This window comes from Cercospora kikuchii (genome assembly GCF_019650295.1).
Source record: "Cercospora kikuchii DNA, contig_00006, whole genome shotgun sequence".
Classification (NCBI taxonomy): Eukaryota; Fungi; Ascomycota; class Dothideomycetes; order Mycosphaerellales; family Mycosphaerellaceae; genus Cercospora; species Cercospora kikuchii.
The window spans coordinates 451686-476408 of NW_025408587.1; the positions used below are offsets into that span (position 1 = coordinate 451686).

At 52.7% G+C, this 24723-nt stretch overlaps 10 protein-coding genes across 11 annotated transcripts; 4 read left to right on the top strand and 6 right to left on the bottom strand.

Moving 5' to 3' along the window:
- Positions 1-592: 592 nt before the first annotated feature.
- Positions 593-1069, top strand: CKM354_000911000 (uncharacterized protein; the record flags this gene model as incomplete). Its single annotated transcript, XM_044804517.1, has 1 exon — positions 593-1069. The coding sequence occupies one exon, from the start codon at positions 593-595 to the stop codon at positions 1067-1069; it is 477 nt and encodes a 158-aa protein (XP_044660452.1).
- A 1690-nt stretch (positions 1070-2759) lies between these two features.
- On the bottom strand, positions 2760-4084 carry CKM354_000911100 (uncharacterized protein; the record flags this gene model as incomplete). 2 transcript variants are annotated; one of them, XM_044804518.1, is made up of 4 exons in its annotated part: positions 2760-2849; positions 2898-3248; positions 3307-3849; positions 3908-4084. In XM_044804518.1, the coding sequence occupies 4 exons, from the start codon at positions 4082-4084 to the stop codon at positions 2760-2762; spliced, it is 1161 nt and encodes a 386-aa protein (XP_044660453.1). The 2 variants fall into 2 exon arrangements, with proteins under 2 accessions (XP_044660453.1, XP_044660454.1); XM_044804519.1 differs by having other exon boundaries at positions 2760-3248.
- Positions 4085-5990: 1906 nt separating this feature from the next.
- On the bottom strand, positions 5991-6306 carry CKM354_000911200 (uncharacterized protein; the record flags this gene model as incomplete). Its single annotated transcript, XM_044804520.1, has 2 exons — positions 5991-6167; positions 6226-6306. 2 exons carry the CDS (start codon positions 6304-6306, stop codon positions 5991-5993), a joined length of 258 nt encoding a protein of 85 aa, XP_044660455.1.
- Positions 6307-6962: 656 nt separating this feature from the next.
- On the top strand, positions 6963-11738 carry CKM354_000911300 (uncharacterized protein; the record flags this gene model as incomplete). Its single annotated transcript, XM_044804521.1, has 1 exon — positions 6963-11738. One exon carries the CDS (start codon positions 6963-6965, stop codon positions 11736-11738), a length of 4776 nt encoding a protein of 1591 aa, XP_044660456.1.
- A 449-nt stretch (positions 11739-12187) lies between these two features.
- Positions 12188-13667, bottom strand: CKM354_000911400 (uncharacterized protein; the record flags this gene model as incomplete). Its single annotated transcript, XM_044804522.1, has 2 exons — positions 12188-12637; positions 12729-13667. The coding sequence occupies 2 exons, from the start codon at positions 13665-13667 to the stop codon at positions 12188-12190; spliced, it is 1389 nt and encodes a 462-aa protein (XP_044660457.1).
- A 152-nt stretch (positions 13668-13819) lies between these two features.
- Positions 13820-15518, top strand: CKM354_000911500 (uncharacterized protein; the record flags this gene model as incomplete). The annotated part of the gene is made up of 3 exons (XM_044804523.1): positions 13820-13978; positions 14035-14304; positions 14355-15518. The coding sequence occupies 3 exons, from the start codon at positions 13820-13822 to the stop codon at positions 15516-15518; spliced, it is 1593 nt and encodes a 530-aa protein (XP_044660458.1).
- Positions 15519-15542: 24 nt separating this feature from the next.
- Positions 15543-16252, bottom strand: CKM354_000911600 (uncharacterized protein; the record flags this gene model as incomplete). Its single annotated transcript, XM_044804524.1, has 2 exons — positions 15543-15988; positions 16042-16252. 2 exons carry the CDS (start codon positions 16250-16252, stop codon positions 15543-15545), a joined length of 657 nt encoding a protein of 218 aa, XP_044660459.1.
- A 3091-nt stretch (positions 16253-19343) lies between these two features.
- Positions 19344-19736, bottom strand: CKM354_000911700 (uncharacterized protein; the record flags this gene model as incomplete). Its single annotated transcript, XM_044804525.1, has 1 exon — positions 19344-19736. One exon carries the CDS (start codon positions 19734-19736, stop codon positions 19344-19346), a length of 393 nt encoding a protein of 130 aa, XP_044660460.1.
- Positions 19737-22264: 2528 nt separating this feature from the next.
- Positions 22265-22974, top strand: CKM354_000911800 (uncharacterized protein; the record flags this gene model as incomplete). The annotated part of the gene is made up of 2 exons (XM_044804526.1): positions 22265-22523; positions 22583-22974. The coding sequence occupies 2 exons, from the start codon at positions 22265-22267 to the stop codon at positions 22972-22974; spliced, it is 651 nt and encodes a 216-aa protein (XP_044660461.1).
- Positions 22975-23198: 224 nt separating this feature from the next.
- Positions 23199-24266, bottom strand: CKM354_000911900 (uncharacterized protein; the record flags this gene model as incomplete). Its single annotated transcript, XM_044804527.1, has 1 exon — positions 23199-24266. One exon carries the CDS (start codon positions 24264-24266, stop codon positions 23199-23201), a length of 1068 nt encoding a protein of 355 aa, XP_044660462.1.
- Between the last annotated feature and the right edge of the window lie 457 nt (positions 24267-24723).

Genomic DNA, 24723 nt, shown 5'->3' on the forward strand with positions numbered 1-24723 from the left:
GTCGAATAGCCTTCTCAGGCACGGTGCTGCAAGAACGCTGACATGATCATAGACCCCGAAATGTTGTCGAACGGGGATATAGGATCACCGAGCAAGACTAACCGCGAATCACTAGGGTACAGTCGACGCTGACAGTGGTACCGACTCTCAAGCTTGGTGTGCCAGCTATGTCAAGCTCTTTTCAGGCACATCGGTCATCGGCACTGCCGCAACTGGCCACGGCCGCAAGTAGCCGCAGCTTTCGATGCGAATACAAACCCACATTCGACTAGCGTCATCTCAATTTCAGTGCTGTACCAAGAGTGCGAGCACTACTGCTGTCCTGATGCAGACACAACACGATTCAACGCCCAGCAATGCACCTGCCCGTATGGCCCGGAGCGCTCGGCCCTCAACGAGCCCGCTTGGGCATGCATATTTAAGACGACCGCACGCTGCTTTACTAAAGTCCTCCCATCGCTGTTCCTCCGAGGCCATGTTCTGCAATATAACATCAAGGCTGGCTGCGCAGTTTGACGCGGCAGACGATTCTTTTACCGATTGGCTCTTTTCCCTCTCTTGGACGCGTCGCTCACACCCTACAGGGTCCACAATGGCCGCCAAAGACACCTCATCACATGTCTCTGTCAATCATCAGGACAAGCGCGCAGCTCAGCAGAAATCCGACACAGACGACATCCGCCCTTCTGGTCCAGAGCCGCAGGAGTGGAAGGATAGCACCCCGGCAACAGCAGCACTACTAGCAAGAGTCGGCGAGCTACCAGCCGAGCTCCGAAAGATGGTCTACGACCAAGTAATCCAACTTCCCACCAGAACGCGAATCTCAGTCGATAAACACTTTCGACTGCCATCAGTGCTCCATGTCAACTCTGCCATACGCGAAGCACTTTTCTCGGAGTATGTGACGACAAACCGATTCCACTTCGCGACGCCGGATCTGGTCTGGCCATGGGTATACGAATGTATCGGCACCCGCGGTCACTATAACATCAGGATTCGCCTCCACAATGGCATACTCCGTGCCACTGTATTCGAGAGATCCACTTGGTTGGTGATCGTGGGCCACTGAGGCTTTTCTGGCATCGAAGGTATATCTCTGCATTTCTGCACGAATCTGAGGCAACCGATCTATCGAAGCGGAACAAGCAAGAGATTAAAATCGCAGCGAGATGTCCACAAAGACAGGTGCTTCTGAATTTTCAAATGGCTGCCCACAGCTGGCTGTCAACGCAGGTTGCGCCGGCGCGTCAGAGGAAAAACGGGATAACGATATGCGACAAAAGGGTAGTGAATGATGACGCAACCCACCGCTACGCAAGTACTCGCATCTCCATGGAAAGACGAACATTGAGGCCACCAGGTGGGACCCTCCCAAAGCAATGGACATCACCCACCGAGCTGAAGGGTAGCCGAACCACATCAGGAGTAATTCGCCCCGCAGCAGTTTCTCAGTTGCTCGAACAACATCTACGGCAACACTTAGAAAAGTATCTGAATTTTCAACGAGCTTCAAATTTCAGAGACCATTCTGTCAATCTAACAGTGATCCAAGATCTCCCACCCGTCAAAAATTTGCTCTACGTCAGCGCCAAATTCGTGGACTTTCCCCAAATTTTCGGTTGACCAAAAGTCTCTTTCGGCATTCTCCACGGATCAGTGCCCTTTGCCAGCTGAGAGAGCTACCTGCTGCTCCCGGACGCGTCCACAAGGTCCGGACGCGTCCACAAGGTCCATGGAAACACAAGAAAATGCGAAAGACTAAGGTCCATAGAGACCTACTCGATCGGGACAGTGCAAGCCATGGCTCAGCTATACAATTTTCCTTCTGGCTACTCATTATCCAAGACTTGGTACAACCAAAGCCCAAAGGCACATTATGTCATCCCACGCGAACCAGGGACTGCATCATGGAACTCATGTCCCCTGAATGTGAGGCTCTGCCCCACGCTCACCTGATCCGAGCGGTACCGCGCAGGAAATGCAGCTCTGCACTCGACGAAATTGGACTTCCGGTTTAGAGCGGTTGTGAATTGTATTTACTCTTTCCAGACTTTCGGGCAGCAGAAGAGGCCACCCGTACGTGAAGAAAGTGGACACATTCCCGCAAGGTACGCTTGGCAGCAACGAGGAAAGCAGACCGGTAGTGCCAAAAAGCTGAGCCCAAACACGTGCTCGATCGATCCAAAGCAATAATAGAACAGCAGCCCTTACAATCACGGCTTTACCCGCAGGAGTCTCTCATCTCAGCGGGATGCTCACGAGACCAGAGTGGTGGCTGGGAATTCACTTTCGAGCGCCAAGTCTCGCACTGCACGTGATCTTCACAACTCGCCTTCCGTCCAGTCCAGTGCGAGATTTCTATAAGGTAATGATGTCTATACACAACAACTTCATCTTGACTTGTCTGATTGATAGTATAGTAGATGAATGAGGACGCGTAAGACAAGGTAGCAAGTCCAGGTCGCATGGGCAGTGGCCTCATTCGGTGAGTAAGTTGATTTGAAGAGGTGATGAGAGAGAATAGATGCACCCTTCATCTGTGAAAATAAGACTAGATTGCGTTTTCATATTGGGTTCATTTGCTCTGTTCTGTTCTGTTCTGTTCTGCTTTGTACTGATGACACTAAGAAATCTCAAGATATTACGAATACTGTTAGCTAGATCTTGTTTCGCATTATTGCATCTTCTCTCTCTTCCTCTCTCACTTTGCTCACCCAAACCCCATCTCCTCTCACCATCACCCCTTATCCGCGAGTGCTTTAAGAGTTGCCATCATTAGGCGGCCCCGCAATAGCCCCCAACTGTCCACACTGCGCATTCCCCACCGTATACCCCAACCCACTCTCGACCTGATAATAATGATAATTATTCCCGAAATTCTGAGATCCATCACAAACCCCATTATTCAAAATCTGGAAACAAGCACCTCCCTGAAGAATACTCTGTTGAGCAAACCCAGCGCATGTCGGCAAGCGAGCGCACGAGTCGCAACATTCGAGACCGGTGATATCGGTAACGTTGATGGAGCGGACGGTGAAGGCGGAGTTTATGGTGACGGTTCCGATTTGGTTGCCGAAGAAGGCGGAGGAGATGAGGTTGGCTGGAGAGCATTGCGCGAAGGCTGTGGCGGCGGGGCCGTTGATGTTTACGGTGTTGGTGTTTACGAGGACGGTGGTGCTGGTTGTTGTGGCGGAGCGGAGGGTGGTGGATGTTACGGTGATGAAGCGGGTTGTGCCGGCTGGGGTGACCTGTAGGGGAGATGTTAGTTGGTGAGGTAAGGAGGAGAGGAGGGAAAATGGGACGTACAGTTCGCGGTGCGCCGGTGATGGTTGTGGTGACGGTGCGAACGACGTTTGGTTGAGTGATGGTGATGGTTGTGGTTGGGCCTGCTCGGGTAGAGGTTGCGGTGCCGGTGACGAAGAAGGTGGTTCTGGAAGTGCAGAGGATGCCGACTGGGAATTCTTGTCCTGAGTTCTGGCGAGCTTGGATCTTCTTTCCGACTTCTGGGAGGATTGGCAAGTGTCCCTTGGCTGCAGCACGGGCGATGTGAGGATGGTGAGGCTCAGGAGCGGAATCGCGCTTCTCAACGAAGCCTGGAGACAGGCCGAGGGCGGTGAAACCAGCTGGCTCAGCCACAGTGCTAGTAACACCTGCGAGAGAGTTGGTGATCGTAATGACGGTCGCGCTGGTGAAAGTCTGAGTGACTGTCGAGACCTGAGTGGAGGTGGCAGTGACGAAAGCAGTAGCGGTGGCCACAGAGCTGGCGGCGGTGACGGTACTGAACGACGTGAACGTGTTGGTCACGGTGAACGTATTGGCTCCAACAGTGCGAGTGGTTCTTGGATTGACCTGAGGCGAGGCATGTCAGCATATCACACGTTCTCAAGCACTATCGAAAGAGACTCACAGTAACAGTCCTACCAACAGAATTGGTCGTGGTGACTCGAAAAGTGGTGGTCCTGATTTGATTCGTTGGTTGCAGGGCATATCTGGTTGCGCAGACGAAATTGACAGTCGAAGACGTCGGCTGCTGAGCGAGAGCCACTGAGCCCAAGGCTGCAGTGAGGAAGACAAGAAACTGCATCTTCCCGTGCGTTGTCCGAAGGTCGAATACCGGAGTGATCTGAGTAGAGGAGAGGAGGATGGTTGAGCTGATGATGATTTCTCCAAAGCGAGTCGACGACACAGGATATATACTGTCTGCTCTCCGGCTGTGTCTGATCCGTCGTTGACTCTACATCATGGATCGATACATGCGACGCTATGGCGCCTGTGTCCTTCGAGTATGGCTTTGTCCAAGGCGAAGCCAAAAGCCATACTCGTGACCTTTCTCGCCGCGAACTCGAATAGAGTATTGCCTATTGCGGCAGACACATGATGTTTCCAGAAGTATTCCAGCCTCGTGGGTCAGCATGGCAATATTGAGAACCAGCGGAATGCAGGTGGGACGTTGTGGCATTGCGGCCACGATGGCCTCGCGTGCATAGCTGTACGTGCGCATTGTGAACCTTGTCACATCGGAGAGGACCGTCCATCGAGATTTTCGCGTGCGAATGTCGTGGCGGTCGTGGTAGGATCCTCGTAAGCGTAGAGGCGATATGCTTTCAAACGCTGAATCCTTCAGCAGAACGGAGCACGTCCCCGGTGTTCACTTGAAGCCATGGCATACGAACGCCTCTCGACAGCATTGACCATGCTGTCGGGATATTTCGTACGTCAGTACCAAAGTTTCGAGATCCTTCTTGTGCTGACGTGTGGTGCTGGTAACGACAGTTAGGATCCGTCAACGTTCCACGTGGCGCGGGCTGTGTTGTGTCAAACGTGAATTCTCACGAGCAGCCATTGATCTGACAAGATGAGAATATTGAATGAGCACCGTAGCTCGATAAGCGATGTGGTATGAGGACCGCAATTGCCATTCCGCTGACAGTGTAGGATCAGGTGAGGTCGAAAGCTGTCCGCCACGCTTTCCGCATCAAGCCATGGGGCGAAGCCAATGTCGCAGTGTATCACTTTCTCCTCTTTTGCTACGACGTCGTGAATGGCCAGGGCCTTCAGCCGCATCGGGTTCGTCCGAGAGCAGTTGGTGTGGACAGCTGAATGCGTAGGAGTCGACTCCGGTAATGTTCAGACCAATCCATCAAGACTGTTGGGCAGGATGAGACAAGCAGCCGTTTGTGCCAAGCTTCGATACATGTCTAACCCAGCGCCACATTTTGGGCTTCGCATATGTAAGACATGCAGGCACGTTAGGCGAGCTCTTCAGGTTGTTTTTGGGTTGCACGCCTTTCCATTCTGCCATTGGATCAGCGTTCGACATTGACTGCACTGTAAATTCAATCGTTCGATATGCTTTGCTTTCGCGAGGATTGCCCAAAGTGGCCAGCCATGCGATGACATGAGTGCATGCCTCATTACACGGCTGCGAGAGGATCAATTATGTGATCGACGAACACATGCCGAAGCTCGTGATGACCAGATACACACGTGCGGTCGGCCGCGACACCCCCGGAGACTGCCAGATCGAAGGATGTCTGCCTCGGATCCAGCTGAGTACGCAGGTTTCAGATAGGTGGTCAAGGTATTCGGGACCGTAAAGGTGGAGGGGCATCAGAACCCCGCGAAGTGTCGCAGCTTGCGGGACAGCACTATTCACAATGCATCTATCAGCTGCACGTATGACCTCCACCGAGTATTTGAAAAAGTTGAGAAAAGGTTGTGTTCGTGATCATGCAATCATATTGTCATTCATTACTTCTGAGCTTGTTCTTCAACCTCGCGGTGAGACTGCCCTTTCTCAATCCCTGGCTGGACTGTCCTTGCTTCGGACTCTCTGTATCCTGCTTCGATGATGGTGCTCCAATGCGAGATGCTGCTCTCGCCGCTCTTGCGTCTGCCGGGTTTGCCTGATCTTCTCGGGACCACCAAGGTCCTGTCATGCTCTTGAAGCTCGCCAAGCTGGTAAGGCTAGTCGTGCTTGCATTACTCTGTCACTTTGAGAGCTTGTTCGCCTGCTCATCGACGGTGGACTCGACGGGACCCTTGCCACTGCCGGTGTTGCCTGCGGTGATGGGCGCCTGGCCAGTAGGGCCAATGCCCTCGCCTGCCTCTGGCTCTGGTGCTGCGGCGGCCTTGCTGGAGCGGTCGACACCGGAAGATGTTGGTTGCTGCAGGTGTGTTAGCCGACTGCATTCTCCATACCAGATCGATGGTGCTCGAACATACCTCATTGCCTTGTGGGGCGCCGTGCTGGATGTTGTGCTCGGCCTCGACGGCGTTCTGAGCGTTTCCTCCATCGCGAGGCATGGTGATGGTTGATGAGTGGTGTGTTGGGCGGTGGACGGGTGATTGTTTGAAGAGTGTTTGGAGATGTTGCTCTAGCGGGTCTGGTGAAGAGAGTGAGCAGAATGTGGCAGGAGAGGCAAGAGGTGGAGGGGAAATAAGTAGTTTGGCATTGGCAGCAGCTTCTGCACAGGCGCATAGGGATGATGTAATGCTTGCTCGTGATCAAGGCACCATTACGTCGTGGGGACCGCTCCTGCCACTTGTCGCGACGTCTTTTTCATCTCGGGAAGCTGCATTTTGGGTCGTTCCAGCTGTGAGAAACAGCATATCGATGGTCGACTGCACAGTCTGCTGCTAGAGCAAGACGTGTCGTTGGCCTGGCGTCTTCCGCACGCTGACATGTGAAAGCGCGCGCGAGATCGACAGGCCACGCGCTCGGCAAGTCGAGCCGAGAGTCAAAAATTCGCCTACACTGCACATGGGACAGCAACATCAATGCGCTATCATCAATGCGAGTGCTGTCTCATCCTCGCTGTAGTTGTCGTTCGTTTCCCAGAGACACCTCACATCTCCTGTTGCATCGCTGCGGCGTTCTCGGGAGTCTCTTGCCCATAATGATCATATCCGGCTAAGAACTTTCTCCTTTTCGGTGGCGGCGAGCCCGTGAACCCAGGGACATGGCCGTCTTCAATCTTCCCACATCGATTCGACTTCAGATGATATCACGTCGATTGATTGCGAGACACAATCCTCTTCAGGCCTGGCGCACCGCACAGTTGAATCGGCCTAGCATATTGCATCCCCTTGGCTATTCCCACCCGCGTGAACATTCCACCGTGCCTGTCAGCGACAACGACAAGCCGTCTGAGAATGGCCAGGCTAGCGACAAGTCACAGGCTCCAGCTGTTGAAGACCTCCCAAGCCCCGACGAAATTATAAGTATGGCTCGCGAAGCGATCACTGCACGCTCTCGTGCGACTGCGCAGGAGAAGCAAGCTGTGCTCCAAAATATCTCCACTCATCTGGGGAATTTGGCACATAACAAGCGAAAACGCAGGGCTCTCATCAAGGGGTTGCGGAGCGCTGCCAGCACGAGAAGGAGAGATCCTATACGTTCAATCAAGAACGTCCTGACGACGCGCGGGGAAGAAGCAGCGCAGACTGCTCCTGCTAACCCGCTTACCACTCTGTCGGAGGCTGACGGCGTCACTCTTGATTATGTGCAGCGGTACATGTCCTTGCCAGCAGAAGCAGACTATCCCAAAGCACCAGAGGCCTTTCGTCAGGCTTTGGATGCGCGCGACGTCCGTTTCTTGAGCACCTTCATCACAGACCTGGCATCTCAAAAGACCCCGCCCGTCGCAGTAGAAACACACGTGCAGGAGCTGCTGGCAGAAAATTTCTCCAAGGGCTGGGCCATGGCTATCCGCTTCGATCCAAATGCCACTCGTGAACAGCTGGCGATGGGCCTTGGCGATAACAAAATGGAGGCACAGCGCGCTGCATGGCTCGCTCTTCTCTCAAAGCTACATACCGCGGGCATCCTCGCAGAGATTGTACCTCAGAAGGCCGTCGAGACCCTGATGCCACAGCCCGCGCAATATCCAGGCGCTCCGAAAAGGCTGTTTACACCCGACTTAATTCACGATGAAATGCAGAGGGTGTTCAAAGCGAGAAAATTGAACGTTCAAATCAACGGCGAATACACCTCAAAACTGCCTGGTGTTCACGATTTCACGCTTCGGCTCGACATCCCTGGTATTGCTGATGCCACCACGACCGGAAGCGCACCACGCAAGGCTGTCGCAAGGCGTGCTGCTTGGATTGCCATGCTCAATCGCCTTCACAGGCACGGTGCGCTGCAACAGCTTTTTCCACCCCCAGCCCCGCCCGTCAAGCCTCAATCTGTCGACAGCAGTGACACACAGGTCTACATTCGTGACGAAGAGCCGAACGACATCAAGCTGGTCGAACTAGACCGGCAGGTGATGAAACGCGAAAGAGATGCGAAGTTGGACATATACAACTATGCTGCAAAGTACGGTCTGATACCGCACTTTTCGACCAAGTCTGTACCACATACCACTCGACGTAGTCGGAGGGCCAAAGGCAGCACCAAGCTTGTGGTGCAAACGACAATCAAATTATCCGAGCATGGTATAGAAGTGGTCACCAGAGGCAAGGATTCACGAACGGCCGAAACCGCTGCTGCGATTGCGTTCAAGCGCAAGGTTGAGGAGAAGCATCTCTCGACTGACAATGCAAAAGCCACAGCCGTTGCACCCGGGTATGAGCTTCTTAACACTGAGACCGCGAGTGAGTTCGTGGAATACTTCAGGTCTCTCAGTCCCGGCATGTCCCTTGAGGTGGAGACGGATCATCTACACGGAGATAACTACACTCGCATTTTATTCGATGGCTCAACTGTAAGCGAGCCCGGTATCATGCACTTAAGGAAGGACTCACAAGCCCTGGCATTTCTTTTGGCCGCAATGGCGATTGCCAATGCGAGTCCTGAGACGCTTGGGAAATGGGCAGAAACCAGGAACAGTGCTGCTGCCCAGTCTCAGCGCTCGGTGCGGCCCTTTGACGTACCGGTGGAAACAGACGTCCTGGATCTGATGAGAGACACCTTGATCAGTGCTCGTAAAGCAGGCTTACCCGATCAACGCGAAAGCCTCAGCGCAGAAGACGTGTCCCGAGAGCCTTCTCGCTCGCAGCGTCGCTTCTTGGCAGCGACTTCCAGAGATATGGCTAGTGCTACCCTGCAAGAAAGCCTCAACCGCTTCCGACAGGATCCCCGACTGGAACCATTACGCACCACCAAGGCTGGTCTGCCAATGAGCACATACACGGACCAGGTTGTGAATCTCGTCAACCGGGACATATACAGCATAGTCATCGGCGCAACAGGCTCTGGAAAGACGACTCAAGTGCCACAGATTCTGCTTGAACAGGCCATCGAAAGTGGCAAAGGAGGACACTGTGACATTATATGTACGCAACCAAGGCGGATCGCAGCTTCTTCTGTTGCGCAACGCGTGGCTGCAGAGCGCGATGAAGAGATCGGAAAGTCTGTCGGATACCATGTTCGCGGCGATGCTCGTCTTCCACGGCCTGGTGGCAGCATCACTTACTGCACAACTGGCATCCTGCTCGAGCAGCTCAAATACAATGCTGACGACATCATGGACAATGTGTCACATCTCGTGATCGATGAGGTCCACGAGCGAGACATATTTGTTGACTTTCTTCTCATTATCCTGAAGAAAGCAGTCGCGGCGCGCCAACGAGCCGGAAAGAAAGTTCCACACATTGCCTTGATGTCGGCGACGCTGGACCAAAAGCTTTTCTCCGAGTACCTGCCCAACGTCAAAGAGGGCAAGCTTGTGCCCTGTCCATCGCTTAGTGTCCCAGGTCGCACATTTCCAGTGGCTGAGATATATGTCGAGCAGATCGTTGAGGATATCTCCGCCTCGCATCACGACGAATTCAGTTCTCTACTGGCTCAGGAAAAGGGCGTATCGAAAGAGTATCTGGACGGTGAGATGCGGTTCGCGCAGGACGATGCTGTCGGCACATCAGTGATTGACTGGAAGCGCAAAAACACCGGCGAGAATGATCAAGATACTCAGACTGCCGCAGAACAGAAGCACGAAGCCCTTGTCCCCGTGCATCTTCTCACTGCAGTCCTTGCACACATCTGTGTACAGAGCACCGACGGTGCGATTCTCGCATTCTTGCCAGGACTTCAGGAAATCACTAAGGCTCAGGATACTCTGATGCAACAGCCAATCTTTGGGATTGATTTTAGTGACCCAGCCAAATTCACTATTCTGCCTCTCCATTCGACTGTACCTCAGGATCAGCAGAGACTCATCTTCGAGCCGTCGCCGCCTGGGTGCCGAAAGATAATACTGACAACAAATATCGCGGAGACGTCGGTAACCGTACCAGATGTCAAGTTCGTGGTTGATACCGGCAAGCTACGTGAGAAGCGGTACGACCAGGTCACGCGCATCTCTGCGCTGGAAACAGTCTGGGAGAGTAATTCGAACGCGCGTCAGAGAGCTGGCAGAGCTGGTCGAGTGTCTGATGGCAACTATTATGCTTTGTACAGCAAGAAGCGACGAGAGACCATGCCTGCTTCTGGACTGCCAGAACTACTTCGAAGTGATCTTCAGGAAACCTGTCTGTCGATCAAAGCCCAAGGCTTCCGCGACCCAGTCTCAGACTTTTTGGCGGATGCAATCGAGCCTCCTTCAAGAGAAGCTGTTCAAGTCGCAGTCGAGAACCTGAAGAGCATCGAAGCTTTGACACAGGACGAAGAAATAACTTCGCTCGGGCGCGTACTTGCCCGACTACCAGTGCATCCAACATTGGGCAACATGGTGCTGCTCGGCATCATCTTCCGCTGTCTAGACCCCATCATCATCAGCAGCTGCCTTGGTAGCGAACGACCACTCTTCGTTGATCCTCCCGCCTTGAGAGCAGAAGCCAAAAAGCAGCACGCGCAGTTTGCACAAGGGAACTCCGACCATCTGGCTTTCATCAATGCCTTCAAGACAATGCGGACGCGCGTCAGGGACAGAGGTATGCAAAACGCATGGTCTTATGCTCAAGACAAGTTCCTCCATTTCGGCGCATTCAGAAGTATGGAACAAACGACTCAACAGATTGTTGAAGCTCTCAGAGATGCAGGACTCGTTAAAAGTCTTATCGAAGGCAGCGACTATCAACTCGGAGGCGAAGCACTCAACATCAACTCCAACAACACCGCCCTCGTCAAAAGTCTGATCCTGGCCGGAACGTACCCAAACCTCGCCATCCACCGGGCTAAGTCCAAATCTCCTATTCACAAGACTATCAGCGAAGACAAAGTCATAATGCACCCGAGTAGCACAAATGTCCACAATCGAGACACTCCTTGCGAGAACGATCAAATTTTCGCGTACAATTCTCTCTCACGCAGTCTCGCAGGAGATACTCTTTACATGCGCGACACAACGCTTGTCACACCGCTCATGGCAATTCTGTTCGGTGGACGTCTCGAAACGAAGACATACAAAACTCTCACCATGGATGAGTGGCTCCCCTTCTCGATCAAAGCACTCAACAATGAATTCGCCGTTCGCTTACTCCTCGAGTTCCGTAAAGCAAAGGACAGAATGTTGTTTGGTGTATACAATGATTTGAGCAATTTGGATAAGAGACGGAGAGGTCTGCTTGATGATCCTGCCCGGGAGATTTTCGCGAATGGTTTGGTGGATGTGTTGAAGAGTGTCGATGAGGACGAGAAGATTCTTCGAGGGATGCAGAAGAAAGAGGGGGATTTGTTTCGAAAATTTGCGATTCGACCGAGGCCAGAATTGACGAGTGCCGAGAAGAGTGTGGTGATGAAGGGGAGGTTTGAAGGGGGGAGTGGGGATGTGAGGAATTTATTGGAGAATTGAAGCATGAATTCCCGGAGTATGGAACGCGGTTCGATATGAGGTCTGGAATTGACGCGACGAACAACACAACATAAAGCGAATATCCTTGCCCTCGGATGACGAATGTACGATATGAGCTACGACATGGCTCGCTGTATACTACGCATATTTGCTTCGCGCGGGAATTCTGGTTTCTGGAATTTAGATCACCTTTTTGCATGGCGATGGAGGCGAAACCAAAAGTCGCCGCTCTTGGTTGGATAATAGAGATATCCTGTGCTTTTACGCACACGAGAAGCATCAGCATAATAGACTTTCGAACAAAGCTGTACAATAGAATAGACGGAACAGATAGATGGACATCGTCATGGATGGCCTCGTGTTGTAGAATCAACATAACTTGACTCTTTACTCTATCATTCCTCAATCTCATGTATCCAGTACCTCCTCCCATCATGAACTCGTGAAACTCACGCGACCTTCAACTGAAACCCCGCCCCCTTCACTTCTTCTTCTCTCCCCGCGAATATCGAACTGAAATCCACCTGCTGTCCTCCTCCCAACCCCGGCGCAACCCCTCTCTGCGGCGCATTCGGCGTCTCCCGCTTCCTTCTCCTCCGTTCTTGACCGGCTTTCGACGGGAACGTTGGAAACATGGCTGTCGGTTTCGGCCTCGGAGCTTCGGAGATGAAGTATGGATGTTCGAGGATTTCTTTTGCGGAGGGACGAGAAGTGGGGTTGAGGGATAAGAGGGCTGTGAGGAGGGCGAGGGCTTGAGTGGGAAGAGTTGGGAATTTTGTGCGGTATGTAGGTTGGGCTGCGGGGGAAGAGGAAGAGGGGAGGCGGAGGCTGCGGGCGTTGGGGAGACGTTTGAAATTTGGCCAGATTGTTGTTGTGGGGATGCCGCAGAGGGAGAAGATCTGTGATTTTGAATGTCAATTTAGGGATGGAGGAGGATATCTGAGGGCTTTCCAGTCTGTATTGGTCAGAGACTGGAAGTGTAGAACTCACCTTGCTTAGTTGATCGACTTCATTTTTCCCTTGAAATAGAGGTTCTCGAGTCACAAGTTCGCCGAAAATACAACCTAGACTCCAGATGTCGATGGAAGAGTCGTAGGTTGTTGTGCCGAGGAGGAGTTCTGGGGCACGATACCACAGTGTTACGACGAGTTGGGTGAGATTTGAAGGTGCGGGATCTCCTACGAGACGCGCCATGCCGAAGTCGGCGAGTTTGATTTCTCCGCGGTTGTTCATGAGGATGTTGCTTGTTTTGAGGTCGCGGTGGAGAATCCAATTTGAATGGAGGAAGTCTACTGCGCTGCAGAGTTGGAGCATGAGGGTTTTGGTCTCGGAGGGGAGGAAGGGTTCGTCCATTTCTTCTTGGAGGGTTTTGAGGTCGTGTTCGAGGAAGTCCATGACCAGGAAGACTTCTGGGGCGGTGTCGTTTGACCCAGTCACGATTTCGCGGAGGGTTACGATGTGGCGGTGCTTTGAGGCCTGGAGGGTTTGGATCTCGCGTAGTGCTGTGACGGGGAACCCTCCGTCTCTGATGGGATCCATTTTGAGCTTCTTGATTGCGACGATTTCGCCTGTGGCTTCTTCTCGGGCGCGTGAGACGTAGCCATAGCTGCCCTCTTCGATGTGGTTGAGGAGATCGAATCGCTCGATGGATCTCGTGGGCTGCCATGATGGCGCATGGAACTGCATCAACTTCCGTTCTTGCGGTGCCTCTGCTGTTCCTGATTCGCCATCTTGCGACAGTCTGCGTCTCTTTGCTGGCCGTCCCGAGTCATCTTCGCCTTGTCCATTTGCCCTCGCTGCGGCCGCCCGCTGTGCTTCCTCTGCTTTTCGCTGTTTCTCGGCCTTCAGGCGCTTCTTCTCTTCCTTTTCTGCCTTTCTTCGCGCGTCTTCTGCCTTGTCTTCTTCTGTGTCAGCCCAGCGGGAGACCATGTTCGCGAAGTGATGTTGATGGTGTTCGGAGGTGTTGCGGCGAGCTTTCTGTTTTGGTGAAAGCTCGATTGCACATGAAAGTCGACCATGTCATTGAGCTCTTCCCTACCATTCCCAGCTCATTTCATCAACAACCATTGTCGGTCTCAACAATGACGAGCGTTATACCTCGAACAGCTCGTCAGCTGAGTCGCACCGCTTCGAGACTACGCGTTTGCTCTTGCCGACACGCCGGCGCAAGATGGAGCTCCTCCGAAAGTGGCCACAAATGGTCTACACCTTTGGCCAAACAGTTGGCTGAAGCTATAACAGTACGATGGACATCAGTAAAGCCATAGATGGACAGAATATGGCTAAGAGATGGTAGACAACTGGGCCGATACCGGTAGCTTCGTACATGCGTCAAGTCCTCACGTCCGACCTGGGAGGCTATTATACGGGAGCACTGTCTGGAGACCGAGACCAGTTCGGTACCAAAGGGGACTTCGTGACATCGCCAGAGATCAGTCAAATATTTGGCGAGCTCATTGGCGTTTGGGTCGTGGCAGAATGGATAGCACAAGGCAAAAAGAGCGAGGGCGTATATCTCATGGAGATGGGGCCTGGGAGAGGAACACTCATGTCCGATATGCTTCGTGTAGGTTTTGTCAGCTTCATCTGTTGATGCCCTGCTGATGTTTGTGGTAGACAATTCGAAACTTTCCGCCTCTCGCCAAAGCCATCGAAGCAGTATACCTGATCGAGGCAAGCGAGACGTTACGGCAGACACAACACAAGCTCCTTTGCGGCGACAATCCGATGACGGAAACAAAACTTGGTTGGGAGAGTGTCAGCAAGCATTCTGCTGACCTCAAAATCGTTTGGACGGAGGACCACAAGTTCGTGCCACGAGACGCGAGCAAGACGCCGTTCATCATCGCCCACGAGTTCTTTGATGCTCTGCCGATCCATGTGTTCCAGTCTACTAAGGTCGATCCAGACCAAGCGAAGACGATTCAGACTCCAACAGGGCCCATCGAACGAAGAGGAAGGCCCCAGGCAGGCCACCAATGGCGTGAACTGCTCGTCTCTGCTAAACCACCTCACAGGCTCAAGGAAGGCGAGCCTGAATTCGAAATGTCAATGTCAAGGACAGCGACTCCACATTCGATGTATCTGCCAGAAACCTCACCACGATATACTGCGCTGAAGGACACCGACGGAGCTACAATCGAAGTCTCACCCGAGTCACAAACATACACACGAGACATGGCTGTGCGAATTGGAGGGTCCAACCCGGGAGAGATTAATGCAGCCGCGAAGCGTAGACCGCCAGTACCAGGACGAGTCGTCCCACCTACATCCGAAGCACCTATCTCCAAGCCCGAGCCATCTGGAGCAGCACTCATCGTTGATTACGGACCAGCAGATCGTATTCCCATCAACAGTCTCCGCGGCATCCGCGCCCACGAACTCGTGTCGCCCTTCGAGCGACCCGGCGAAACAGATGTCAGTGCAGATGTCGACTTTCTCGCACTCGCTGAAACCGCAATCAACTCTTCACCTGGCACCGAGGTTCACGGGCCTGTCAGTCAAGCCAACTTTCTCAACGCAATGGGCATACAAGAAAGAGCAGCGCAACTGGTCAAAAAAGCCATTGACGATGAAAGAGCAGGCAAAGGTGGAAAGGACAAATCAGAATTGACAGAACTGGTGAAGAGAATCGAATCTGGCTGGAAAAGGTTGATTGATACAAGCCCACAGGGCATGGGAAGACTCTATCATGTTATGGCTATTGTGCCATACGCTCCACCGAAAGAAGGACAACCACGGCGGAGACCTGTCGGGTTCGGCGGCGACATTCCCGCGTGAACTGCTTTCTGCCTAGAACGCCTCTCATGAATCGCCGTTAACCACGACTTCGCTGGCCTTCTTCTGTGCCGGACGAACCATGACCGTTGAGATGTATGCCCCATTCATCATTGGAAGCTCCTTGATCTCCTGGAAGCCCCATCGAGCATATGTCCTCTTCGCCATTGGGGTTGATTCGAGGATGGCTTCCTTTCCGTCGCGGTCGATCAGCTCTTGCATAGAGTACTGAAGCAGCTTTCCGGCCACTCCTTTGCCCCAGTGATCCGGATGAACGGCGAAACTTTGCAAGTACCAGTAATCGGTGCGTTCTGCATACCCAAGTTCCTTTTGCGCCTCCTCAATGGCACTCAAGAGAGCTTCGAAAGGTTTCATGTTGACGAATGCGGGTCGACCTTCCTCCGGAGGGTGCCCCACAGGCTTCGCGGCCGGGCCACTCCAGCCTGCATATCCCAACACCTCGCCAGTGGACTCTGCGCGAGCATTAGCTAATCCGGATCTGCTGCATGTGTCCAATTGCTCTTACCATCTACGGCCATCAACCAATGTCGGTTCTCACCCTCCAGTCGCCTTCGAAATATTGACTTCCTCCATTCGATGTATTCCTTCTCCTGTTCTGGGTTGACGTTCTCTGGCAGAACCGATCGATTCAAAAGGTCGTTTTGAAACGCTTTGAAGCCGAGTTCCACGCACACGTTTGAGTGTTCCGGGCCGGCGCGGTCGATTCTGATTCCCATGATGAAAGAAGCGTGCGAAGTCCGCTGTCACAATGTCCGGGGTACTGCTGTAGAAGACAAACTGTCAACTGAGCACATTGACGACACCTTATATCAGGCAGTCGCTCAGTATGAGCCATGTTGAGTCGTCGCTTTGGAGCTAACTAGCCTACCAATCCTTCGGCTGGCGGCACTTCAGGGCTTCGGCGTTCGGAGCCGAAAGTTCGGTGTTCACACCACAGAAAGATAGATGATACCATTCAACCTTCCTCTTCGGGACACGGTCGGCGTTCGTGACACACCATGTCATCAGGCTGCAATATTCTTGGAACGATTGTGCCATGCGATTTACCAGGCAGACAACTTTTCGAGCTTTCCACAGTTGCCGACTTTTGCGGAACTTGAGTCGCGCTCGGACTGTGACCACCGCTTCTGGTGCCGTGTCGGGAACACTCTAGGCATCGAGCAGACAAGCATGCCATGTCTCGTTCGTACTGTCGGAAGACGCGCGAGACTGAGCTGTACGCAATGCCTAAGGCGTGGGACCTATGCTGATCTGATCACCCTTCAGTAACCGCTAGCACAACCAGGCACCCATATATTCGATGTCGGAAAATTGCCAAGATTGCAACAACTCTTCGAGCGTACGAGGATGTCATCAAACATACTCCGTGTCCACGTGATTTCTTCACTTGATATGTCGGGAAGATCCTGGCAGCGAGCACACGCACGCCAACTCTGAATGCGCCACGTCAAAGCGCTGAAGAGTCGGGCGTCCGGTTACAAGAATGAGAGGACGCGGTGAGCTGGGCTGTGCCATCACCGCCTCTCAACATGGCGGACCATTCGCGATTTCACGAACATATAAACGACACTGGGTCTGACGTACATAAGCCTCCGTCGTTTCTCTTCGCTGCTACCAGAAAGCTCGTGCCTAGTGATAGGCGAAACCGGCGCTGGAGTCCACTCGTGCATGAGAGCACGCGAGAGCCGCGAACCGTACGACAGACCGACACGCTCAATTGCAACGGCCTTGCATTTCGTCACACAAGATTTGTTCCACGCCCTGACCAAGATATGGTAGAATTTACTTGGGGAGCTGGATCCAGAGGCAATTATGATGCAGACAGCAAGCGAAGACGGAATAGAACTCCTGCGACAATAGCATCTTTCGCAGGCTTCTTACTCGTACCCTATGCCCTACGGAAAGCTAGACAACGTTCGAAAGAACGGAAAAAGTCGAAACAGGAAGCCGAGCGAAGTCGAAATGTGGCGGAAGAAGAACCCAACAGACACGACTCAGCCATGTTCGTGACTTCGCCTTTCAAGAGCCGAGATGGACGTCCTTCGTCTTCTTCGCTGGATACCTCGATTCCTGAATCAGAAAGACTGGCTGCTGGGAGTACTGGAGACGAGGATCACTGGGAGACAGACACTGGGACTGGATCTTCGGTCACGATGCTGGAAAGAGTCAATAGCGATGGGAGGGGAAGCCTTGAAGGCTCGAGTAGTAGGAGAAGTAGTTCGGCGATCTTGTACGGGAACTGGTCGAGGGATTTGGAGGCTGTGGTTGAGGAAGGGAGTAGCGAGATTGATGCGAACGGGACGCCGAGAGTGGAGAGGAAGACTTGGAGGGAGGTTTGAGTCGGGTAAGAGGGGACGAGTGTGAGAGCAGAGGTCTGGAGCTGAAATGCTTGCATGTGGTATCGTATTGTTTGCTCTTCGTACGACGTCAAAGATTTTTTTGCTGCTGATGATTCCTAAAACCAGCATCTTACACTGCTCTGGCCTGGCTTTATTTACAGTCCAATCCTTCTCCTCAGAATTGCGGCACGAAATACAATATTGATTCACCACCTCAGAAGCCTCTCACCTTTGTACGTTCTGCCACACTGCGCGCGAAAGTAGACTCATGAACTCTTTCGTTCATCCTCCATTCTGCCCGCATCACCTCCCACCGGGTCTAAACACCACCAGGCCTAAACACCTTCTTCAGCTCCTCCGCTTGTAAGAAAATCGGCTTCTTGTCAAGACCCTTCAAATTTGCCGCTTTGATTGGCGCTTCTGCCACAGGAGCTGTCTTGGGCAAGAAGACTTTCTTCAACTCTTCGGCTTGGAGGAAGATGGGTAGGCGGGAGATGTTTGAGGGTAGTTCGGACATCGTTTTATCCGTCTCTTTTCGTCAGGCGACTTTATTCGTTGAGGCCTTGAAGGGGGGATCTACGGCTCGTTATGCAAGGGCTGTCGTGTTCTCGTATTCGACTTGTTGTTGCGGAACAAATACGGTATGCAGACAAGACAGGGCAGCTATGTGCTATATATACTCCCACCCTCAACGACACACCACAGTACAGTCTTGCAGTGTTTCCGACACGATCTCCCCCATCCGTCCACGATCCGAACACCTTACCCCGCCCTGCGCAGCAATTGTGCATGTGACGAACGACTGAAAGCGGTGTTGCAGAGGTTTTGGCGATCCTGGCAAGGTACGAAGATTCGAGAACGTGTGTACGTATCGATCATAGCTCCCTTTTGGGTATCTTGCTTCCTGGCAACTCCACTTTTGCGACTTTTTGCAAGGTCTGTAAGGAGCATGGGTGCCGAAGGCGTTCCTGTGGACCGGAGGTTGAGAGTCGGTGGGTGTTAGTGATCAGGATGCGAGAGTGTCACTCTAATAGACTGAGGGGGAAGTGGAGGAATTTGCCATTGGTGGGAGCTGGGCACCACTGTTGTGTGAGTGGAAGTATTGGCGATGCGTTCACGAATTTAGCGCAGCGTGTATAGATGGTTATGAAGGCAGAAGTGCCGTTTCGCATCGTGCGAACTTCTCATATAATTCTGAAGACCGATGTTCGCATAAAGATGAGGAGCGGCCAGACTTTCTCCTGGCGACTGATCGCAGCCGAGCTGCAGCAGTGTATTCCTTGCCACTACGTTATGCTTCGATCGCAGGGCCGCTCTGACTACCGACATGAATCTCAGCAGCATCGTGAGCCTTGACACACTCTTGCGTTCCGCCTAGCGAAATCTGCGTCGCTTCGCCCTCGCTCGCTGTCTATTCCACGCGTCAGTCTTGCTCCTGTATTACTCTTGCCAATGATCAAGAAAGAACTCACTCCGCCCTCTTTGCTGCTTTCTCTCGTTGTGTCAACCACATGAAGATCGAGTACCTCGTTGAGTCTCGAGTCCACTTCTTTACCATCTTGCTAACCACAAAAAATGCTTTGGTACTCGCTGCCTCCGCCCTATCAGCGACGAAGCTGGCATTCTGCTTCCGCCAGTACTCTTCAACCCAACTGGCGTCGACGTCGTGTCGAGAAAGCCATGACGCCTCGTTCTTAGGCCATCCGGCCCACTGCACCAGGTATTGCCACTTTCCGGTGACGAAGCTGTTGTACCGTGCATCGAGGATGTCCTCGATCAGGTATTCGTTGTTTCTGATCGGGCCTGGCCGAGTATACTTGTACTTCTTTGAAGACGAGGGCCCAGCCGTGGGAGCTGTCATTGTCGCGGTGTCGATTTGAGTGTCAGAGGCTTTCTGCTTGAGTCGCAGCGACATACGCGTTGGTATCGAGCCTCCCATGGGAGGCACCTGCTGTGCCGGCGCCATCACTAATTGCTAACGCGCTGTGTCGTGTCTATGGTGTATCTTCGAGATAGTGGCAAATGCCAAAGGCCAGTCCAAGGCCTGAGTTGGCTGCGATTCACCCATTCATTCGTTCACCTGCGAATGCCCCAGGCATGAGGCACCAGCAGCGCTGAGTGCCAATGAGCCCACAGGTATTCGAGTCAACAGCATCGTCGAACAACTATGGGCGTGATGAGTATAATGTGTGACCACCAGAATGAAGTGCCAATCGCCTTGGTGCTAGTGCAGCAACCAACATCCGCAACCACACGCAAAGCCATTATATGTAACATCGCGAGTCGTATAGTCCAGCATATTGATATGTATACCCACTGACCAGGTAGGTGGAGTGCCGCTTCAGCAGCAAATGCGCTCTATATCTTGAAGCTGTCCGTAAAGTCGTTGCATATTGCCATTGTTTGACAAACTCCAACAGAAGTCTGTCAGGCAATCAACAACGCCCGGCATCGCAATCACACTCAACCGCCGGCAACAAAGCATGGACCAGACTCAAAACATCCTCAAGGCCGTCCTCGGGAGCCTTTAGCTTCGCAAGCTCACCTCTGAGCCTGGATAAGCCCTCAGGAGCGACAGTCTTTTGTTGACTGACTCGCCCCAAGTCGTGGCAGCCGCTGAGTCCTGTCTGGCAGGACTCGTGTCCGAGTAACAGACTGTCATGCTCGCTGGTCTTCTCGTGTTTCGGACACTTGGAGAGCGAGAGAGTCTGACGCTGGGAGGACGCGAGACAGCTCGCACGCTGTTGCGGACGCTGGGAAGTCGTGAGAGAGTCTTTTGTTGCTGTTGCTGTTGTTGGAAGTATTCCTGCGGTGACTGGATCTTGATGGGAATGGTCTTCGATAATGTTTTCCGATGACGATGAAGAGCCCGTGGTTTCGGTTGCTGTTCTTCTATCGCGCTGCTGTGCAAATTCGACTTTTCGTCGTCGCGGTGGCGTGATGGCCGTCTGAGAAGTCTGGTAAGGAAGGACCTTGAATTTGATCTTGATGCCATCGGAAGACACATGTTGATGGTGCTCTTGTTTGTCTGGAGAATCAACAGCAGGAACGAAGACAGAAGTCGAGATATCAGATAAGGTCATTGTAAGGAAGGAAAATTTGAGCAGCTCTGGCGCGGACGAGGCTCTGTCGCACACCACACTTACTCATTATCTCGGCAGAACATCAGAAGCTTCTTTTTTCTAGGTGTGCACGCTGCCGTGGGTGGTCATTCGACATGCCTTTGTGCCTTGTCGTCACTTGAAATAGAGACGAATGTTGTGTTTCAGAAAATTGCGACCTGTATGGTACTTACTCATCGGCGATCTTTAATGGCTCAGAAACACCCAAGGCAATGGTTCTCTGTTTGACAGGAGCTGCAAGCTGCATGATCTGCAGACGGGACCTGCGGCAGTCTCACATGCCGGCATATGGCTGTGATGGGCGGACCTTGAGCGTGCGACTTGTCGTCCCGAAATGAGGATGCAAAGCGACTTGTCTGCTTCGTTGTGCAAAGCAGCAGGCTGGTACTGTGGTACAGAAAGTCCATGCGAGAGTGATGAGGCATCTTTACCGCAAATAGGTCTGAGCCAGGAACGGGCTGGGCAAACAAGCTTTTGCCCTGTCGAATGAAATGACTCGAGCAGGGACGCTTCATTTTTGCCCGCCTTGTTGACTTTTTCACTCCCCTCTCCATGCTGAACCTTCTGGAAGATTTTGCGACCCAATGCGCACTGCTGAGTAGGCCACATGATCGAGTGTGGTTGCACAACGGCGCACAAAACCTATCAGTTGTGTAACCGACATGTTGTGTTTCATGTGCTCAGCATAGAGCAGCTCCTCAGAATGAATGTTGGCCACATATGGGCGAGTGCTGCTACTCCACGAGCAGTGAATTGTTGACGCGCGGCAGTCTGTCGATGGCCAACACGCAAACACGGCAGTTCAGTTGAGGGACGGGGATACCAGCTGCTGCATCACCCCATAACGCAGCATGAGGCGACATCTTGCAGTGTGAGGCCCGCATTCACCAACAAACACCCTCGACCACCGCCAACTCCGCACCAGGTACCAGCACTTCCCGACTCCTGACAAGCAACACAGCCAGGACATCCCAACGATTTCCCAGAGTCTCTTGCAAAGGTAATTGCCCAAATGGTGGTTTGTGCTGCATTTTCCATCAATGAAATCTCCAGCTTCAGCGGTCTTCCCCCGGCATTGTAGCCTGCAGGCCATCAAACAGGCTCTGAAAGTAGAAAATGGAGTCGTGCCCATTCATTTGCGACCTCGTTTGCCTCCTGAGTAGTATACCGTACTTCTGCCACTGCGCATTTTTCCATTGTTCGCATCATCTCATTCCGCATCAGTAGCACGACAGCAGACATTCGTTCTTTTGTTACCACGCCCAAAATGCACAGCTTCTTTTCTCTCCTCGCTGTGGCGAGCATTGCCGCTGCCGCCAGTACCACCGAGCAGGGCGGCAGCCCGCAGATGCCAGATCTCAGCAAAATCCCACCATGTGCTTTGCAATGTCTCACACAAGCCGCTGGCACCACTAGCTGCCTTCTGACCGATGTCTACTGCCAGTGCACTAGTGGCGCGGCAGATATCGCGAAGGCAATTGTTCCATGCTTGTGCTCAAGCACTTGCTCGGAGACGGACCTGATGGGTAAGATGGCCATTCGGAAGAACAACACGTAGAGCGACATTCTGACGAGAGTATTACAGGCACTTTGGCAGCCACCGGCGAGCTCTGTATCACCGCCCTCGCAGCCAAAGGCGAGTCTTTCAAGATTCCGAATGTCAGCCCAGATCTCTGCAAGAGCGTGGGTGGAGGCGCCGCACCACCACCAGGAGGCTCGCCGCCATCCAGCCAGCCAAACCAGCAATCTCCAACTGGTCCAGAAAGCACTCAACCGAGCCCACCAACGGGCTATGCTCCTCACACCAACATGACACCTACCACGGGCCCAACAGGGTACGGAGGAAACCAGACCAACCAGACTGGACGACCACCGATCCAGCAGAGCACCGGCGATGCCTCTGGTCTCCAAGCAGGAAGATTTGTCGGAACTGCTGCGATTGCTGGTCTGGTCGGTCTCGCTGTGGCCGCGTTGTAGAGGATCAACCTGTCAGTCTTCGAAGGCGGATAAAAATTGATCAAGCTGTATTAATCGGATCTTGATTTGGTCACATCGAAGTGGAGTCGAGGGGAGTGGTAGTGGTGGCGGATGCAGTTAGATTGTAATAGGCATGAGGTAATGCGACGGATTGTAGCATACCAACACTTCTTTTCTGTCCTTACCGAACACGCGTGTAGGGTAGACTACGTGAATGCGGATAATCAACGTATTGCCTCATCCCATTTATCTCTCCATGTCGTAAATTCGTCTTCTCTTGCGGCCCAGTCAAGTCGCGCAAGTTGGCTCACCTCTCGTGATTCATTCACGCATTTCTCTAGTATTTCTTTGACGGCGTCTTCGTCGAGATCGTAGAAGCCAGCCGCAATCTCATCGAGCTCTTCTTGGAGATCTGACATCCTTTCGACTAGTTCATCTAAGTCGCTGACACTCTTTTGCTGCTCTGTCGGCTTTGAACCGAAGGTCTTCAAACGTCTCTTACCCAATGCAGTGTAAAGAAGCACGATCTTTTTCATCTTGCCACATGCGACGTCCACAAGCTCTCTTAGCTCCGGTCTATCCTTGGGACAACTGTTGGCTGCATTGAAGATGTCGTCAAAGCTTTCCGCGTCGCCATCGACACCTTCGTCTCCGCTGTCGAGCAGCGCATCGTCCACTCCTTCGGTATCGAGATCTGTGCCTTCTTTCCACTCTTGTAATTCAAAGATAGCGTCTTTGATCGTTTCGCGAAACTGCTCTGCTTTTTGCACAGCAAGACCAGCGATGCCTAACGTTTGTAGCCCGATGAGCGCATCACACGACTCCCAGACGACACCAGTGCTGGCCAGACTGTCCCGTGCATTCGTTGCGCCTTGCCCATTACCATCTGCAATACTTTGTAGCTCTTTCAGCAGGTTCTCCATTTCCATGAACACTCTCCGAACTCTTCTGGCGACTTCGCGCCCTACTGTTGTGCCCCACGTCGATTTCTCTTGCTCGCAGATTTGAACCGCGGACATCATGGCGGGAAGACACGTTCCCGTCAATTCTCGCAGAACCTTGGAGACCGCGGAAGGTGTGAAGGGTTTGTTGATCGACAGCAGCGATATCTTGGTCGTGTGCGCCTTGAGAAGTTTCGCAGAGTCACGAAGCACTTCCAGCGGGTTTGGAGGGTTCTCGATTTTCGTGGTAGCATCGACGGCGTTTAGGGACGAACGGAACTGCGCAAGCAGTGTTGTGGTGGACTGGATCAAGTCCTTGAGAGCTTTCAGATCCGCTTGCGACGGTGCCATGGCGTCTGTGTAATGGAGCAGTGTTGTAGATGTGGTCAGAAAAATGTTGCCGGAAGTTGACTCGGTGGTCGCTTCTGCCTTTGCCCGCTTCACGACTGGACTTCACGTCACCACGCGCGTCTTTCGCGATATGAGCAACAAGTATACTACCTCACTCAGGCACGTAACATGATCGCAGTACATAGTACATATATTGCGAGCACCAGCCGAATTGGATTCGCGTCACAACCCGTTGCAGGCTATATTATCGTTGGAACATGTCACTATTTACTTCCCCCAGTTCTTTGGAAATCGCTCGAGGCGCAATCCCCATTGTCTCCATGCTTTCTCAATCAGCATACTTCCTACTTCACACTCTATTCTCCTTTGTTGATCTTGAATGGATCAATACCACTTTTTGCCGGAACCGCTTTCAGCGTCACCCGTCGCCTGAACATCTTCTGCATAGAGCTCGGAT